Consider the following 19,965-nt stretch of genomic DNA (forward strand, 5'->3'; position numbering starts at 1 on the left):
TCCTTTCTTCCCATAGAAGATCATTTTGGAAAAAATTTATTCCACTCCTAAAGGAAAGGTAAGAAAGTTTCTCCATTGGAATGTATGGGAAGAGACAAAACAGGCCCAGAAGCAGCAAGGTGTAACAGTCCATTACACAGCTATACAACCACAGGCTAAACCACGAGCTGGATGTTACTTAAATATTAAAAACAGGGAATAGTTTTCATCCAAACGAACCACTGGAAAAATATTACCATCACTTAAACATACTGGAAGAACACGAAAAAATTTCCAAAAGTAACAAATACTCCTTATTGTGAAGGGGATTTAAAAAAAAAAAAAAAAAAAAGACTAGGCTTTGACCTAGTCCTTAGAGCATCTTTCCATTTAATAATTCCTATTCAAGAGTCAAGCACCAAAATTGGACAGTTGTCTGTACAACTGTCCAATAGTGGTATCCCAGACAGTTTAAGTGCCACTCCTCATAAGAGGCTGTACTTCAGTAATACTTTCAATTTAAAGTCTGTGCTTTAAGAGGGATCAACGGGCATGTGGCACCAAGCAGACACTAGTCTGAGGATAGCAAATAGGACTGAGCTGTTTAGTCACCCACTCTCCCACAAGATACAAAATTGTATTTATGAGTTTTCTTGCTTTTCTACAATGAATGATCCCTCTTATCTTGTCAGAGGTGGGCGAGAAAGAGCTGCATCAGTACAAGGGCAAGATATTTTTGGTCGAAAGTTGATGCCTTTTAAATTCCCTCCCCCCACCCCTCCCTGGAAGAAAACTTACTTCCTTTATTAGGGCTTGTTATTTAAATAGCCAACATTGGCTAGATAGAAGAACCGATGTGGCTTAGATACCAAATAAATGAGCTTATTCTTTTTTGTGTTTGTACTGTGCAGCTCCTGCTACAGTTTTTAAGGAGTCAGGGCTATGTCTGATCAGGAGGCATCTGCAGGATTTTGATTCTCAAGGAATTTTGGGTGAGTCACATATAGTTTTTGCTTAGAACTAGACAGTCAAAAAAGCAACTCTGAATAACTGATTTCTTTATCCAGATGAGTTAAGCACGAAAGCATATGCATGACTTACCTTGTAGTATTTTAGGGCTTTAAAAAACAATGGGATATGGAAATCAAAAATTTTTTTCATTTTATTTTTTATTATTTTTTTTAACCCTAGATGCCTCCTGATTGACCTAGTACACTGGGTTAAAGGGGAATTAAAAACATTAAAAAAAAAAGTTCACTGGTTTTGATTCATCTCACTCTTTTTGCCTGGAGATCAGGCCAAACATCAAGCATGTTGGGAGGGGCACAATTTAAAGCAACACTATTCATTGTAAAGCCATTTGCCAGCAATTTACAATGCAAAATGACAAATTATTATTGTCACAAAGAGGATGACAAGCAGCTTTCTGCAGCATGAACGTTAATAGCTCTCAGGGTGCCCATTCCTGCAAATTTATGTATCAAGGTGGGCAGAAGGCAACACACTTATTACACAGTACAGGTGATCCACAGAAAGTAAGCCCCAGAACTGCTAACGTTACCAAAGCTGGTACCGGCTAATATTCTGAAATGCAAATCCATGCTTTATACATACACTGCTCAGACACTGCCACTCAATTAAATTTCCACACTGCAAGGCAGACTAATTTTTGTCCCCTTTTGCCAAGCTTGAAAAGTTCCTCAAACTTTTTAAAAAGAGAAAAGCAAAATCAGAGAGCTTCTCGAAAATAATACCTTTAATTACAGGTTTTTGAAGCTTCCTTGCTCCTTCTGGCAGGCCTCCTCCAAAAGTACTAGAGGAGACAGTGTGGCAGCAAACACTGAATCCCAGACTTCTGGGTCCCTTTTCTAACCTATGGTCCCCAAGAGGTCTGCTCTCTACAGTAAGAGGCCAAAGTACTTTTTAGAATTTAGTGTTGCGGAAAACTGAGCCCCTCTCATCTTTAGCTGCTCCCATAATCACTCTAATCCCCTTAATCCCAGCAACCTTCATCCAAAAAAAAAATATATATATATGTATATATATATATGAACCCAGAAAAAAACTTATTTACAAAGTTTATACAAGTATACACACCCAATTTTCTATGGGACACGCTTTGCCACAGAGGAAAGAGGGTCAAGGCTGACATGTCTACACATCAAGTGCCATAACTGCTAATGGAGGCGTATGTAAACCAGTCTTTAGTGTTCTGCTATAGAGCACAAAGGCTTGTCATATGGCTCCTGCAATGATAGACTGCTCTTTCCTTTGGGAGCAATGATGGTGCATCTACTCAGCCCAGAAGAAATTTTTACTTGGGATTGTTTTTTTAAATACATGTATTTACAGTGCGAATGAAATGCAGTTGCATATCAACTCCTCCACATAAAGAAAAAAAAAATGGTGTTTAACATTACTAATACGTTTCATCTTCTAGCCCTGGGCTTGAGTATTGGGTAGAAAGGGAAGAGACTTCACCTTAAAATCAAAAGGAAAAGACAAAAATTAAAAAGAAAGGAAGAAAAATGGAAAGAAATTACTATTGTTGATTCCTTGGGCTGTATCTAAAAGATATTCTGAATGGTCTCATAGCATAAGGCACTTCGCACAAATAAGTAATAAGCTCTTCAGGCTTAAAAAACGGATGAGTAATCAGGGAGAAGTTGAAATGCACTCAAGAGTCAGCTGTTGGAGAATTTTGAAATTGCAGACAAGCTTGTGTGTTCATCAAGATTCTTCTCTTTTTAGGGTTTCTCCCCTTCTCTTCTTTCTCCTCCTTCCTTGTCCCCCTTCCCCAGAAAACATTTTTTAAAAACTAGCAGTTAGTGCAACTAATGTTCAGTCAGCACACAGTGCAAACAAGTGGAACAAAAAAGGTAAATTCCTTCTTTTCAGCTTTTTTCTCTTCACCAGTTTAAAAAAAAAGTCTGAGCTCTTTTAAGTCTTCATAGTTCCAAAATAAAACATGAAAAACCCACAAAGAGCATACCCCTCCCCCCCAAAAAATGTGTCACAGATCCGAACGAGCCTTCTGTAGTTTGTCAAAGCCTAAAGAAAGAAGAAACTTAAAATTAACATTTATGAAAGCACAATGTGAACTAGGGTATATAGGTTTTCACAATCCCCATCCCTAATGTTCTCTGTAGTATCTTCTACTGAGCCTTTGTCTACTGCAGAATTCATGCAGGATTTAGGAATTTCTGCCAGGCATTCTAGAGACAGAATAAGCGCCTGAAAGTTCTTGTAACAGACAGTAATCATTCACAACTAAATCAAAAATTTTTTTAAGACCTTACATGAACTCAATAAGTAGACTGCTAATATAATACCAAACAGGCTGGTTTTATGTGTAAGAGTTTTGTTTGACATTTAAATTAGAATAAAAAAAAAAAAGTTAAAAGTGAAAAGAGTAATTTGAAAGATCTACAAACAAGAGGTAGTAAAATGCTCATTGCGAATCTGGAAACCAACATCTCTCAAAAAGATTTTCCTTAGGAAAAAACTCCAGAATAGTCGACATTCCTGTATGTTAAGACTTGTTTTGAGCATTTCTACCGGAGCCCAAAAGTCAACCAAAAGACAACATGAGAGGGTGGTGCAGAAAACCAGAGTGAGCATTAAAAAAAATAGTTATCCTCATAATCTGATTATATTTGGCAATAAGTCATTATAGGTAATTTAACCTGATTTACTGAGGTACCCATCAGAAATTAAGAGTGAAATGCTAACAGAGAGATGACTGAGCAATAAAGGAAAAAAATAGAAATTATTTTCACATTCAAAATTACTAAAAAAGATTCTCTGCTTTCATTTTAGAAGTCTGAATTTGACTTAGCACTGCTCGCATTGCACATTACTTAAGAAGACTGCATTTAAAAACAGCATTTACAGATGCTCTTATGAGACCACAAACTTCATGGGAAAAGATATTTCCCATTTATGCCAACGAATGTTTTACCCTGTATTACATTAGACATTAAATTTTCCCCAGGAAAGAGGATCTTGATTTCTTTCCTTTCTTTAAACAATACGCTCACTTTAACTACTTTGTAGGATACGCACATGCTTGTTAAGGTTTCTCATCTTCTACAGGCTCGCTGTGGTATTCTGCCACATATAGGCTCTTGTCAATGTTGCTTGGGATAGGCTTAATTTCTGTTCCCAGCTGCTCCTCAATACTTTTCAGGTTGAAGCGATCATCATATGTGATCAAGTTGATGGCTAAGCCAAGATGACCAAAGCGACCTAACGGAAAACATTTTTGAATCAATAATAAAACGAGTTAAATGAGGATCAATGTGCATGCGCAAGTCTGTTAAGTGTCAAAATCACACTGGGTTAACGTATATTTTTTGTTCAGTGCCATTCTAGGTATATGAAACCACGTTTTCTGTTCTCCTCATAAACACAATACTCCACAGCTTCAGGTTTCATAGCCCAAAGTAGTAGTACTCTATTTTACCTTTTTCAAATGACAAAATTGATGTTTGTGTCAAAGTTGCCAAAATACACATACTAAACAGTAGTAATAGATTGCACAACCTAATGAGAAAAGTCAGGTTCTCCTTTGTGAATTTCATCTCAGATTAAATAAACATGGTTTTATTTACCTTTTAATAAGTGTTCTAGAAAAACTAGAAGTTAGACTATCGAACAACTAAATTAGTTTTAATTCACTGTTCTCTCACCATACTCTATGTCACAAAGGAACAAAACTTAGTGATTGAACTTCTCAAAAAACTTCCACAAAGAACATTTTTTTTCCCCTCACCTGATCTTCCAATACGATGGAGATAGGTCTCTGCCAGCTTTGGAAAGTCAAAGTTTATTACCACATTCACAGCTTGTATATCAATACCTCGGGTAAACAAATCTTAAAAAAAAAAAAAAAAAAGACTCCATTATATCTTTCAATCTTTAAGCATTTAAAAATGCTTCCTGGTACCATAATACTCTTTAACATGTATTTCTAGTACAACCTAGGTTTATTCACTTCATTATTTCAAATGCATTTGCAAATTACATTACTTTTCATGTATACTATCATAAGTAACTTCTTGCTCACAAGTTACCTTTTCCTAGTTCTGTAAGAAAGTTTTAGAAAATGGTCTAAGGTAAATGCAGGAAGAGACGAGGATTAATTAGTAAACTATAAACTCATAAATGAGTCTCAGGAATAATCAGTAATTTTCTTTAGTCTATTTTTAGTATTTAAGATTAAATAACAAATTATTTTTTAGAAGTTTGTTATTAACTTAGAATACTTAAAAAAAAGAAGAGGTGATACACTAGCATCAAGTATTTGTTTTGTTTAGAATTCATTCATCCCATTCCATTAAATGATTTACAATAGGTCTGAGGTAAGCTAATATGCAAGGCCATCCTTTCTATTCTTTTCTAGTCCCACAATTACTTTGCTAATTTAGGCTCTGAAAACTACAAAAAGAAAAAAAACAACAATAACTGTTTCCCTGCTTCTATCAGTTCCACACTCCAACAAAATAATCCATGATGGTCGGAATAGTATTTCTAAAATACTGCTTTGTATTTATAACTCATTGCTTTAAATTGCTTCCAGATAAAATTTAAAATTGATATCTGACGTCCTATTCTCTACTTAACATACCTCTCCTACCACATCTCCTCAAATTTTCCTCTCTACCAAACTCATCCATTTATCCTTCCTTGGACTTATCTTCTTAGCCCTCCATGGATCACTTTTTGTAGCAGTCCCTTAACTTAAAAATTCCCTCTTCTACAAGTCTGAAACTAGCTTATGAAGCCCAATAAAATTCCATCTATTCTCAGATAACCTCAGCTCATTATTTACCTCTCTTAAAATTTAGGATTACTTAATACAGACGACCCTTGAACAATGCAGGCGGGCAGGGGGGGTTAAGGGTGCTGACTGCTACTCAGTCAAAACCTAAGTATAACTTGACTCCCTCAAAACTTAACTAGTAATACTATTGACTGGAAGTCTTACCAATTACATAAACAGTCAATTAACACATATTTTGTATGTAATGTGTTTTATGCACTATATTGTTACAATAAAGCTAAAAAAAATGTTAAGAAAACCTTAAGGAAAAAACATTTACTGTATTGAAAAATAATCCACACATTAAGTAGATCTATGCAGTTCAGACCTATGTCGTTCAAGGGTCAACTGTGTATATACCTCACATTTGCAAATTACCTTTACCCCCTTACAGAACCAGCCCAAGGCCTGTCTTTATAAATTAAATTTTACTGCCACACTGTCATGACCATTTGTTTATGCTGAGTGTTTCTGAGTCAGAATGGCAGACCTGAGTTAATTGGTAACAGAGATCACATGGTTTGCAAAGTATAAAATATTTACTAGCCAACACTTTACAGAAAAAGTGTGCTGGCCCTGCCTTAGACTCTAAATGTTATTTTTTTATCTCTCATTAAACCACTGCTCCTTGAAGAAAGGAGTGGTATTTTACATGTATATAGTTATACTTCTCCCTCATCTAGATTATAAGTTCCCTACATACAGGGAACGTCGGTATATATATTTAATTTCCTTTTAATTGTGGTAAAATATACATCACATAAAACTGGAAAGCATATATTTTTGCAGCACCTAGCTAAGTAGCTGGCAAGGAGTAAATACTGAATATCAACACATATTTTTTGAATAAACTGTAACAGATATTTGTTCGGAACAATTTAAAGCATCCCCATTTCACAGATTTAAAAAATGGCATAAAAAATATAACTTGCCCAAGGTCGTATGATTAGAGATCAGAAAACAGAAACTGGACCCAAATCTTAAAATTCTAAGAGTGTAGTATTCCTTCCACTAAATCAAATATTTTATATCTTGGATACTTCAACACATTTAAAGGTCAGAAATGTTGATAAAAGTAAACATAAATGTATTAACTCACAGCTATATTAACTGTTCTTTCAGATGTTAAAGCAGAGAAACAAGATAAACTGGAAATATGCAAGATATTTGACAGTCTTTTTTTTGAGAAAAATAAGTTTTATTTCTTGAGCAGTGTTTTTAAAGATTTTTAAATATTCTAAATTTTGATCTGGGTGCTGATGAGTGCATACTTTCCTTTGCAAAGTATACAAATTATGAAAAATTATGCAAAAATTCAAATAATATACTTATTTATGTGTATGCCTAAAAATTAAAAAAAAAAAATTAGGTTCTTCTCTCTACTTAGAAGCCTAGCTTATATTATTAATCCCATACCAATACTAAGATTATATTTCCAGAGACGGGAGGATACTGAATCCATTTGCTTTGTCTGATCTAATTGTCCACTTGCCTCTCCACTGCTTTTTTTTATGTAGTAAAATATAACAAAATACAGACTAGTCTGTTTCCAGCAAAAACTAAAAAGACCACAATAAACAATTTCCAAAACATAGACAGTTTCTTAATAAAATTCATTTTGCATATGCTATATGTAATTCATTCCTGAATGCTGAAACTATTCAGAAAACACACAAATCCCAAAATTAATTTAAAAAGTAGATGAGGTATGAATGCCAGAAAAAGTCTTCTGCAGTTTCAGATATGGAACCTAATTTCAAGAATTAACTACAGCTCATTCTCACCTTCTGAAATTCTAGAAGTGGTAGTAGCCTATGTCATAGGCTCTGCTGAGTAATATCGCACAGATAAAGCCGAGCTGAACCAGGGAGAAAAACATTGGGTAAAGGAAATAGAAAATACTTACCAGTGCAAACAAGATTGCGGCATAAGCCATTTCGGAAATCATGAAACACACGATTTCGATGTTCCTAGGAACAAAGCGATGCATTTTTTGATTTGATTAACACACACACTCGAGAACCAAATTTTCCATTATTTCTCCTATACAAAATTTGTTTACACAAATGAGATAAGACAATTCAATACATAAATTAAAAATAAAAGGTAAAAAAAACCCACATACATTGGTTTTTCATGGGAATAAGCAACTTAATCTACATCTATGCATATCCATCCATATGTAGTGTTTATCTTAACTCTTAAAAAAAGTATTATATTTTTGCCAGAACAGATTTTAAGTGACAATTTTCACCACATTTTTATATACATACTTTTAAAATGTTTCAAACGGAAGATGCCAAAAGTCTGGCTTCACCGAAACATCTATTTACCTTTTTAGTAATTATATACAAAAGCTAAAAATAACTACTTTCCAATTAATAAACAAAAAAAAAAAAACCCATACACAATGACTATAGGAAAAATAACAAATCTGTCTATGGCCATGCCACCCTGAACAAGCCCAAATCCCGTCTGATCTCGGAAGCTAAGCAGTGTCGGGCCTGGTTAGTACTTGGATGGGAGACCACCTAGGAAGACCAGGTGCTGTAGGCATAAAAACATTTTTTAAATAAAAAAAAAAATAAGGGCTTATAAGCTGACAAGGTCCTTGCAACTTGAGGTCAACCAAAGGTTGCCTCACCTAAAAAAAAAAAAATTTTTTTTAAATAAATAAATAATAAATCTAGCTTCTAGCAAAATGGCTTATATTTTCAATGCAATGTTCTTCCATTTTAAAAACATTCTCTTCAGCTTAATATATTCATTTCCTGTGATAATTTCTAATATTTGGTGCCTACATGATGGTATCTGATCCATGACATTATGTTCTTTGAAAACCAAATGTGAGTTGACTAAGTTCTTAACCTGATTAAGTTTACAAAAACCATTTCTTCATGCAATGTCAATTATAGTTAGCGCACACACACAAAAGGTTATCTTTTCATACTTTTGAATTTATTTTCTGTTAAATTAAATTCTGAAATTTAGAGATTCCATTCTTTCTAAGGCAAATAGTAAAAGGATATTTGAGCTAATGAGGTATATCGATCTATTAAATATCTAGAGCAGTGTTGTCCAATAGACCTTCTGCATTGAAAATGTTCTGTATCTGTACTTTCCAAAACTATAGCTGCTAATGACATACCCTGGCATTTGAAACGTGGTTAGTGTGACAAACTAAATTTTATTTAACTCATTTAAATTGCCATGTGTGACTAGTGGTTACTGTATTATTTCATGCAAATCTAGAGAGTATGTGAGGAAGAAGGGAGTAAAATCTCACATCTGTATCATGCTTGACAGTTTACAAAGTACTCATTTGTACATTATCTCAATCTTCCTAACAACCTTATGAGATAAGAATATATATTACTATCCCTGTTTTATAATTAGAAAACTGAACCCACAAGATTTTAAAAGTGGTGCCCAACCTTTTTGGCGCTAGGGACTGGTGCTTCTATGAGAATCTAATGTCGGATGATCTGAGGTGGAGCTGAGGTGGTGATACTAGAGCTGAGGAGCAGCTGCAGATACAGGTAGTTTTGCTCACTTGCCCACTGCTCACCTCCTATTGTGTGGCCTGATTCCTAACAGGCCACGGACCAATACCGGTCCACACCGGGGGTTGGGGACCCCTGCGTTAAAATGAAAGGTCCTTCACCTACTAAAGAATTGTTTATTCTAAATTCTGGGCACCTGGAGGTACATTAAAACAAAAATCCAAGAAATACTTAAAAAAAATTTTTTTTAAATCTGTGTAAGTTCTAGTTTTACACTCACCTGCCTCATTTTAGCATGGATATAGAAGCAAGAATAACCCAGTTGAGAAATCTTCTTGGCTAGCAATTCAACTCGCTGAGAGGAGTTACAGAAAATGATCGACTGGTTTATCTGAAGCTGAGCATGGGGTAGAAGGGAGACATGAGAAAAAAAAAAACCTTCATTTACTTTGCACATTTTGAAAGTATTGACTGGCAAACAAATGTTAAAAAACATGGTCTATGACTTAGAACCTTTTGATACAAGAGATGGAACACTGTAAAAATTACTGTAAATACTATTCATTTACTTAGTAGTTGAAGGTAATAATTTATAAGTTTCACTGTAGAAAAGTATATTTCATAAGGGCACGATTGTCAGCGAGAATAAAACACAGCCGATTCTCATTATTTGCGATAGTTATGCTCTATAGTTGCTGCAAACACTAGATTAGTGAATACAGAACCATTGCTCCTATGAGAAACACAAGGCACTTCCTGTGTGCCTCTAGTCATACTTTTTTTTCCCATCAGTCAACAGATAATCTTGTTTTATGTGTTACTAATTAAAGATCTATGGCCAACAGTACTATAACTTGTGCCTATACAAAGTTTATGTAATATGCATTTTCTCTGCAAGGCATATCAGTCTTCTTGCACTTAGGTGTACTGGAAAGCACTTCACTACACTTAGGAGCCATATTAAACAGTGAAATCAATAAAAAAAGGCACAAAAATGCAAAAACTGTGGCATTAAATAGACCATGAAAAGAACAATGGTATGAAAGCTGAAACAAGAAGGCAGTGTCACCTTGTTCAACATCAGCTGGGAATATGCACAATGATTCAAAATTTTCATCATGCTATACATATCCACAAATGACTTCCAAAGCACCCAAGTATTGATTTTGTAGTTACAAATAAATTTTGGCAAGTAGGCAGGCGAGTTTGCAAATACAGAATCTGCAAATAATGAGGATCGATTGTAATTAAGGTCAAATTAGAATTAAAAATGCCTATGACTTATCAACCATTTACTACAAACTTCAGATCAACTGTAACTGCCTTTTAGGAAAAGCTAAGTACTTTTTTAAAACACTGAAAGCAGTAAGAAACCAAATACAATTGTCTGTTTTATTGGGGTTAAGGAATGGGTAATTTAAGCAGCTGAAGCCTATTACTTACCCTTGAGAAAAGTGTGTTGAGGCAGTGTACTTTTTGGCGCTCAGTTACATATGCGTAGTACTGGGTTACTCCCTTCAAAGTTAGTTCCTCCATCAGGTTAATCTCATAGGGTTTCTGCAAATGGGAATTCTGGGAAAAAAGATTTAAAAAGAGCCTTATACTTTGGTGAAAGCAGAGTGTATCTCTTCAAAATATATGCTACACATCTCTGTCTGATAAAGTCCTGCTTTAAGGAATACTCTCTTCAAAACAAGTATCACAATCCATCACGGAAGAAAAAAACCATAAAAAGGAAGATCTAACATTTATATACAGATACGTAGCTATGTTACTATTTTGTACTTTGTACATAGGATTATGTTGTAATCAATTACATAGCATCCACGGCTATGTCTGCCTGAAACCAAAAGCTAAGTGAACAGTGAAGAAATTAAGCAAATTACTGTAGCTTTAAAAAGTTAATGTATGCATGACAAACCTTAATTCATCAGCTAAAAAGCCAAAAACTTGAAATAATCAGCATAAAGTAGACTGATAATAAGATGTAATTATGGACAAAGGTATATTCATGGGCGACAAGATGACACTGCTTCCAAGTATAGAGTTATACTCACCATGAACTTCTGTACACTAAGAGGGAAAGTAGCAGAATATAATAAAATCTGTCTGTTTTTAGGTAGCGTGAGAATAATATCCTCCATTATCTGCACAAAATCCTGTGACAGCAACTTATCTGCCTGCAGTACAAAGATAAGACAATTTTTAAAACAATCAAATAATGTCTAAAGTCTTTGGTTAATAAGGCATTATCCAATAAGAGCATTCATGGAATGTTCCTGATTATAAACAGTTAAGTACTCTACAACACTGCATAATCCAATAGCACCAAGACACATTCCCAGTGATTCAGAAGGGGAAAAGTCTATAATACCCATCTTATACAGGAAAAAAAATCCTAGACAGATATAATCCTTGTTCCTGTAAATTTTAATGTGATTTCCATTACAGAGGCAGTATAGTACAGTGGTTAAAAGTACAGGCTGCAGAATCCAGCTACCTAGATTGAAATCTATCTCCTTCAATTTACTTGCTATGTTGGGAGGTTACTTTAATCAATACTTTAGATTCCAAAATTTTTAAATTAGGATATGTGCTCACTGTAGTAAGTACTTTATAGTATATCTTTTACAGGGCTGTTGCAAAAATTAAATGAAAAAAATCACGTAAAGCACTTAGTGTTAGCACGTAGCAATTAAATGTTATCTCTCGTTACTCAAAAAAAAAAATCTGAATTATAACATGATCGATCTGATCTAGTTGTCTAAAATGCAGACCAATTAAGAAAGTAACTTTATTTCAAAACATTAACACTGATATACTTTAGGTATGAACTACTAGAGCCCAAGGATACAGAATGGAGTAAGTTCTTAAAATGTACCTGATTGAGATAACACATTACCAGACTGAAAAACCAAACAATACAAAATGGTGTATGCTAAATGAGGTGTTAGAGGCATTACATGCTTTTTAAGATGTATCACCGAATGAAGAGAGACTTAGAAGGAACTTGGCTTTGAGATTATTCAACAACTCTTCAAAAATAAAAATAAAATAATATTCAAAAATAAAAATAAAACCCAAACTATCTGGCATCTCTAAGGAAGACGCAGGCTAACCTATTCCTATAAATACCTATCATCTATTGCCTTTAAAGGGCAAAGTATGTTTTATAAGCAAATTAGCTTGAACTGACAAAAGTCATGCGTTTCTTTAAAAGTTCATGAACACAAAGAACTTTTGTTTCACTCACTGACAGTTATAAACAAAGCTGAGAATAATACAGAATAGTATCTTTCCAAATGAAGAGATATTACCTCATCCAAGACTATCATCTGGACATGATCAACCTTTGCTACTCCTTTCTTGATAAGATCCAGGATTCTTCCAGGGGTAGCTATCACCACATGCACTACACAACATTAGAAAACACATCCTCATTAATTTTAGCTCAGGCAAAAAGGATATATAGTAAAGGTTTGTATATAGGCATTTAATCAGAAACATTTCAGAGGCAGGAATACAGTCGTCCCTCCTTATGCACAGTTTCACTTTCCACCATTTCAATTACTCATGGTTACAGCACTCTGAAAATGTTAAATGAAAAATTCCAGGAAAAAACTATTCTTAAGCTTTAAATTGAGTACTGTTCTGGGTAGCGTGATAAAATCTTGCACCTTCAGGATGTAGAGCATCACTCTATCTAGTGTATCCACTACCTGCCACCTGTTAGTCACTTAGTAGCTGTCTAAATTGTCAGATTGACTGTTGTGGTTATCTCAGTGCTTGTGTTCAAGTAACTTTTTTTTACTTAATTAAATGGCCCAAATCACAAGAGGGTGATACTAACAATTTGGAATATGCCAAAGGAAAGCTGGAAAAGTGCTTCAAGTTAAAAGGTAAAAGTTCTCAACATCATCATTATGAAAAAAATTATATGCTAAAATCTATAGTAAGAATCAATCTTGTATCCTTGAAGCTGTGTAAAAAAAAAGATATTTGTGCTAATTTTGCTGTTGCACCTCAAAATGAGAATTACAGGCACCGTACATGTTAAATGCTTAGTTAAGATGGAAAAGGTATTAAAGTTATAGGTAGTAGATGTGAACAGAGAGACCACATTCACATAACTTTTATTACAGTATACTGCTATAACTGTTCTATTTTATTACTAGTTGTTGTTCATCGCTTACCGTGCCTAATTCATAAATTAATCTTTACCATAGTCACGTATAGGTAAAAACATAGTATATTCAAGGTTTCGTACTATCCATGGTTCCAAAACAGGTATCCACTGGGGATCTTGGAACACATCCCTCATGGTTAAAAGGGTGACTACTGTAGTATAAAAAAGCAAAGATGTATTTCAAGATATAGATTTCCGTTTCATCTTAGGTTGGCTAGAGAATACTTGTTTGTTTCACCTCTATAACGGGTGGGATACAGCTTCCAAAATCACCTGCTCCAAGTAAGGAGCATATTTCCTTATTTTAGGACAATCCCTAATGAATAACAAAAGGCATACCAAGCTTCTGATATAGTAGTTTGTCTATAAACTAGAGCAAAGGTCTTCAGAAGGTTGTTAAAAGGATCAAATGAGATAATCATTTTCAATAACTATGCAGTATGAATATAGCAATTAAGCTAATGACAATCATAAGTTTTATGTATAATTTTACATAAGTGGATCTCATTCTTGCTGTTTTATCCTTTTCCACTCGAATAATGTATCATGGAGAACTCTTCATAAAAACTGATACAGATCAGCTTCATTCTTTAATGGCTGTGTGGAATTCCATTCAGATAATATCCCCATGTATTTAGCCAATCTCCTCTGATATTTCGATTGTTCCAATTTTTCAGTACTTCAAACCACACTGTAGTGAACAACCTTGCATGTGCTATTTAGGAAAGATTCTTGAAAATATACATTTATAATTTTGAAATATAATGCCATCTTGCCCACCAGCAATTGCATCAATTTATACCTCCATGTTGCAAAAGACAGCCTATTTCTCCACCAACTCACATTGCTAGTTACTGTTTTTTTGCCTTGCCAGTCATATAGGCATAATATCAATTTGCTGCTTTTATTTACATTTTCAAAAGTTACTGTCAAGGTTTAATACTATTTCAATTATTGTCATTTGTCTTTTTTTCTTGAATGAGACTGTCTTTTCCTTTATTCGTTTTTCTACTGCAGTGTTTCTGGTCCTTATTCTTAAAAACAATTTTTTAATAAGTTACTGAAAGGAAAAATTTGTGTGTGAAATTGCACTCAGAGAGCTAAACCACCTTAGTCATTTCCTACCTGTGTCATCAAGCCTCATTATGTCATCCCGTAAATTGGTTCCTCCTGTGGTTGCCATCACTTTGGCCCCTCCCATGTGTTTGCTGACCTGGATGCAAATTTGACTGACCTGTAGAGCAAGTTCTCTAGTGGGAACAATCACCATTGCTGGAAAATATCAAGCAATAGAGAAAAGAGAGAAAAAAAAAAATACATCTGAGACTTTAAGAAGCTACAGAAATACTGCCCCTTGCAATGTGGATACTGAGACATATTAAAAGTTAAATCATAATAGGCCTAACCAATTCTAAAATGTCAAATGAGTAAATCTTTTTTTAAAAAAAGAACCTAGTAATGTTCTGGATTCAGGCTTTCTCATGACAATACTGCTACATAAATCTTGTACTACTCGTAGTTACAAACCTTTAAAGGGTTGAGTTTGCAACCATTAGTTCAAAGCTTATTAGATTAATATTCCAGTAGGAGACTCTCTAACACCCAAATAGGAAAACTCCTGCTGCCTAGGTTCGTTTCTAGTATATGAAAGAAGATAAAGGGAAGATGGGATAAATGATAATTACAGATCAAGAAAGCTGAAAATTTAATAAAATGTTTTAAAGGTGAAAGCTCTGTTAGCTTACTCGGAGTATGACTATGGAAATTTATTTCTTCCCTATTGCCTAAGCTCTTAAAATTCCAAAACCAAAGGCTTTAATAAGATTCATGTTTCTACAAGGAACTTACAGAAACACAGCTGTCACAAAAACAATTCAGTTCCACAGTTTACAAGTAGCAACATCAGATAATTTAACTTCTCATGATCTTAGCGTTTCTGTATCTCACTGGAATGTTGTCAAAACTGTTTTAAAAGTTGTAAAAAGGGTATATTAATTCTAGACTATGTAAATTCTGACTAAAAAAGAACTTTTACATACTTCTAAGGTTTAAACCGCCATTTAAAAAATTTACACAAACTAACCTTGTATATTGTCCTTCTTCAGGTCTAGCCGTTCAAGTAAGGGAATGAGGTAGGCACCGCTCTTGCCTGTTCCATTTTTTGCTCTAGCTAAAATATCCCTACCAGATAAAGCAATGGGAATGCTCTCCTCCTGTAAGACAATGCAAATTAACTGTGAATAAAAAGTTCATAAGCAAATTCTTCTCTAAAATATGCTGAAGGTATACCTCTTCAGTATTGCTTTAAAGTGTCTTACATTTGCATTCTGTAAGTAGAGACCAAGTAAATTAGCAGGACCAGTTAACATCACCATCATTATCAACCGATATTTACCAAAACTGCTCATAGAATATACAGTAAATTGTATCCCAATGTAAAAAAAAAAAAAAAACCTACATATGAGAGTGTGTATGTGAGTGCGTATATGGGCTAAGGAAGCTGAGCACTGACAATAAAGAGGAGGATCTTCAGCTCACAGGAAAAAAGCATAAGACATTTCACAATTAAAAACTGAAGGAAAAAATGACACAAACAATACAAAGGAAAGACTATATATGTTATTTTAAGATTAATAAGCCAATTTTACAATGAAAAATTGTAGCCTGGACAACTTATCTTTGCACAAAGCAGAAAAAGGCTGGAAAAGTTAAACCACAGGTCCTATATGCTATTTGTTATATTACATAAACCTCTAATGTCTGTCTCATAGCCAACTTCTCTGTCCTGAAATGTGCTCAAATGATCTATTCCAGTTATTTCAATCCATGGTCACATCACTAAAGGTGACTCTCATTTTCCTATTTAGCTTACTTCATCAAGTTTGTTTCATGGAAGATAGCAGTATTTCCTATAATTCAGGACAAATTTCCTACACAATAGCAAAGGATTTCCAACAATTACTGAAAATTACACATACAGAGACAAACTAAAAAGGCAGAACAGGTATAAATAAGGAGGAAGGAGAACATTTGTTTCTAAATAAAAATTTTTAATTTCTAAAACTAAAAAATTAGGAAAATAAATTAGGAGATTCATAATCACTGCAAGAATTAGTTCTATGCCTGCGCTAATGATCAAAACAACTATCTCTAGCACTTTGAAAATTTTATTGTAGAAATACCAAAGTCATAAGTATAACGACTTCCATTTCCCACCATGACGCTAATTCTACCTAGAACTCCAATCACAGGAGTCAGATGGGTTCCATCTGGTCACAATAATAAGCTGCCAGAACTGTGAAAATGGTCCAGTGATTAGCATTAAACAGTCTGCTTATTATGGTAAAGCAGGTCAAAGAAGAAAAATCTTGGCTTTAACCATTCTGTCTTAATCTCTTCCCTCCTATTTTGAGTTAACTGTTAATCTTCAGTTGTTCTGGAGACCCATTACCCCCAGTGGTTCATTCTCTTCTACGGTTTTTAAATAGGGTACCTGCACTACTTGGTTCTATAGCAGAAAAAAAAAGGGGGGGGAGGAGGGAGGGGTAGGTGGTCTCCAAGGGTCTTTCAATGACTTTCTGAGTCAAGTCCTTTAAAACTCTAAAATTTTTGAATGAAGTGAGGTACGGTAGCATTAGATTGGGGTTATCCCAATTCCCACTTTGAATTTGTCTTGATTTATTGAGGCCACTGACTTCCATTCCTCTTATATTCTACAGAAACTGTTTAAGGATAAGGCTTTAACAAAGTAAACTAGCTAGCCTGTAAGTTAAGATGCACTGATACTTTGCCTTTTTGATGGCCCATTAGTAGTCAGGGAATTCAGCACATCCAAAGTCTCTTACCACTGTTCCCTAGAAAGAATAAATAATATGAAGCAAATTCAAAGTTAGGCTTGGAGAGCTCTGAAACCCAAGAGAAATTCATGGCAAGCTGCCAAGAAGAAAAAGAAGGAAGAAAGCTAAAAACTCTTTAAAACTTACTGTGTGCTAGGCACTCTGCTAGGTAGATACTTTATATTATTTACAGCCCTTCAAGTTAGGTACTTTTTGTCTTACAATTGACAAAATGAATCCTGAGAGATTGTTTTGCCCAAGGTCACAAAGCAAGAAATGCCAGAACCATGATTTGAACTTAGGTCTGCAAATAACAACACGTAGTTGAGAATGTGGAGAAACCAGAATTTTCATACACTACTAGTGGGAATGGACAGCCACTTTGGAAAAGTCTAACAGTTCCTCAAATGGTTGAACAGTGTCTACCATATGAACCAGCAATTCCACACCTAGATATATAGCCTAGAAAAATGAAAACATCTCCATATAAAACTTGTACATAAATGTTCACAGCAATATTATTCATAATAGCCAACAGTGAAAACGACCAATTGATGGCTAAACCAAAATGTGGTACAGCCATATAATGCATTATTCAACAATAAAAAGAAATAAAGTATTGATACATGTTACATGGATGAACCCTAAAAAAAATGCTAAGTCAAAGAAACCAGCCACAAGAAATCATACATTGCATAATTCTGTTTATATGAAATGTCCAGAATAGGCAAATCCACAGAAATAAAAAGTAGATTAGTGGCTGCTAAAGTAATTTCTTTTGGGGGTGATAATGTTCTAAAATTAATTGTAGTAATGGCTGCAAAACCGAGTACACAAAAAAATTAAGTTGTATACTTTAAATGTGTGAACTGTGTGATAATCTTAATATATCTTAATATAACCCAACCTAAACCTTAGGTCTGACCCTGCCACTTTAGCTTTCCAAGTCCAGGTTCAGCTGTAAGGTCTAGGGATCGATCCAATATGTGATGTATTTGATGTGTTCTAGTTACTCTAGTATCCATATCCCTTTCTTAGTCGTACCCTAACTTCTTTCTGAGCAATTACTCTCCTCCACTCTACTGGATAGTCTAATCGACCTCCTCAGCCAAATGGTAGGTAGACAATGACTGAGGCCAGGCTCCCTTCTAAGAATTTAAATTGTTGTAGTGCAACCTACAACAACTTATACCTTCCTAGGCCCTTCAGAGCTTCCTCAGTTCTTGGCTAATTAATTCCAAGTGTGTTTCTCCAGACTTCTCCCTAATCTTGGAAACTCCTGATAGGTTTCTTTTTTCTTAAGTTAGTCCAAGTTGGTTTCTGTTGCCTATAAAGAATAATATACTTTCCATTTTCCTAGTACTCAGAGGAATTTTACTCAACTATGGTATCTAAAAAGTTCAAAACTGCCCAACTAGATGCTTTTAGAATAGCTGCTGCTCTTTACTTCCTATGGCCATGTGAGCTTAAGAGCCTAAATTTCAGGGGGAAATATATGGCCATTGTGGAGCAAACAGCAACGGCTGTCAGATATCTGTTGCTACCTAGAAATAAATGGAAGCTAGTAATTTCAAAAATAGTATCTCTAAATTAAGGAACACACCCCGATTTACCATAGTAATCAACAGGGAAATGCATTTAAAGATTTTGGGGGGATTTAGAAAAACAACCTTTAGCCATAATAAATCCATGTTAGCAGGAAGAATGATTTATAAAAAGACTAAGAATGCTATAATTCCTAACCATAAGTAATAAACTATTAATCATTATTAGACTTGATTTCTCAAAATAACTTGAGATTCTTGACCTGATATGGAACTTTGTTGCCAACAGTAAGGAACTTTTATATTTCCCCCAATAATAGACTACCTTACATTCGTCACTTATCTAAAAATTCTTCAAAAGTTGTGCCTACAGTCTGGAAGCAGTAAGACCTGTCACCTCTTAATCATCTCAGAGTTAATAGAAGGTGTTTCACAATGTTAATTAAGCAGAACAGTAGGTTCTCATGCCCTCCAAAGAAGACTGTGTTCCTATAAAGCTATGTCTTAACAATGGCATAGTTATGCTGCTAAGCACAGCACTCAGACTTTAACTAGAGTCACAGATGGCATGACCAAAAAGATGTGTGGGAGCAAACTGTAGTATACCTGGGTCTAGCCTGTTAGTATAAAATCTTTTGAGAGGATATCATTTTAAATGACTCATTTTCCAATAATCTTACAGCCAAATTGCAACTAAATTCTATCTCTTACAAAAGATTCAAATGCAAATGACACCCATCTAATCAAGGAGGCTTTTATATTTGGGGGAAAAAATGCCAGGTAAAACTAAGTACGACAGAAGACAACAGATACATTTTGGGGGGGGCGGGAACAAACAGAAAACCAAGTAAGGAGAGATGGTAGATAAGAACAGAATGAATAGAAGGCAGCCAATCATGAGGTTGGATTTTACTAGAGGATTTCTAAATTTCCATTTGAGTAAAATCCTAATAACTTATCGTTTGTTACACTCAATAACTCTAAGAAACGCATTATCGTGTTTTCCAGAGAGTCTCAGGGAAAAACAGCGAAAAGGCAGCAGCCAATCATGAGGTTGGATTTTACTAGAGGATTTCTAAATTTCCATTTGAGT

The 19,965-nt window shown here is 34.7% G+C and overlaps 1 protein-coding gene and 1 pseudogene across 3 annotated transcripts in view; one reads left to right on the top strand and one right to left on the bottom strand.

Annotated features, from left to right (window-relative positions):
- Positions 1 to 915: 915 nt before the first annotated feature.
- Positions 916 to 19,965, bottom strand: part of DDX6 (DEAD-box helicase 6) — a 29,330-nt gene continuing 10,280 nt past the window's right edge. For 2 of the 3 annotated variants that reach the window (XM_039866586.1, XM_039866588.1), the window contains exons 5-14: positions 15,576 to 15,705; positions 14,618 to 14,764; positions 12,624 to 12,718; positions 11,364 to 11,486; positions 10,750 to 10,878; positions 9,587 to 9,703; positions 7,710 to 7,773; positions 4,754 to 4,855; positions 4,045 to 4,227; positions 916 to 3,030 (exon numbers count right to left, since the gene is read on the bottom strand). In XM_039866586.1, the coding sequence (XP_039722520.1) occupies positions 4,052 to 4,227; positions 4,754 to 4,855; positions 7,710 to 7,773; positions 9,587 to 9,703; positions 10,750 to 10,878; positions 11,364 to 11,486; positions 12,624 to 12,718; positions 14,618 to 14,764; positions 15,576 to 15,705 (1,083 nt within the window). In that variant the 3' untranslated portion in view covers positions 916 to 3,030; positions 4,045 to 4,051. The remainder of the gene's footprint in view (positions 3,031 to 4,044; positions 4,228 to 4,753; positions 4,856 to 7,709; positions 7,774 to 9,586; positions 9,704 to 10,749; positions 10,879 to 11,363; positions 11,487 to 12,623; positions 12,719 to 14,617; positions 14,765 to 15,575; positions 15,706 to 19,965) is intronic. The other variant, XM_039866587.1, reaches the window with a different exon arrangement.
- LOC120605737 (uncharacterized) lies at positions 8,240 to 8,359 on the top strand (annotated as a pseudogene).

The sequence above is a fragment of the Pteropus medius genome, unplaced genomic scaffold (genome assembly GCF_902729225.1).
Source record: "Pteropus medius unplaced genomic scaffold, Ma_sr-lr_union100, whole genome shotgun sequence".
In the NCBI taxonomy this organism is placed as follows: Eukaryota; Metazoa; Chordata; class Mammalia; order Chiroptera; family Pteropodidae; genus Pteropus; species Pteropus medius.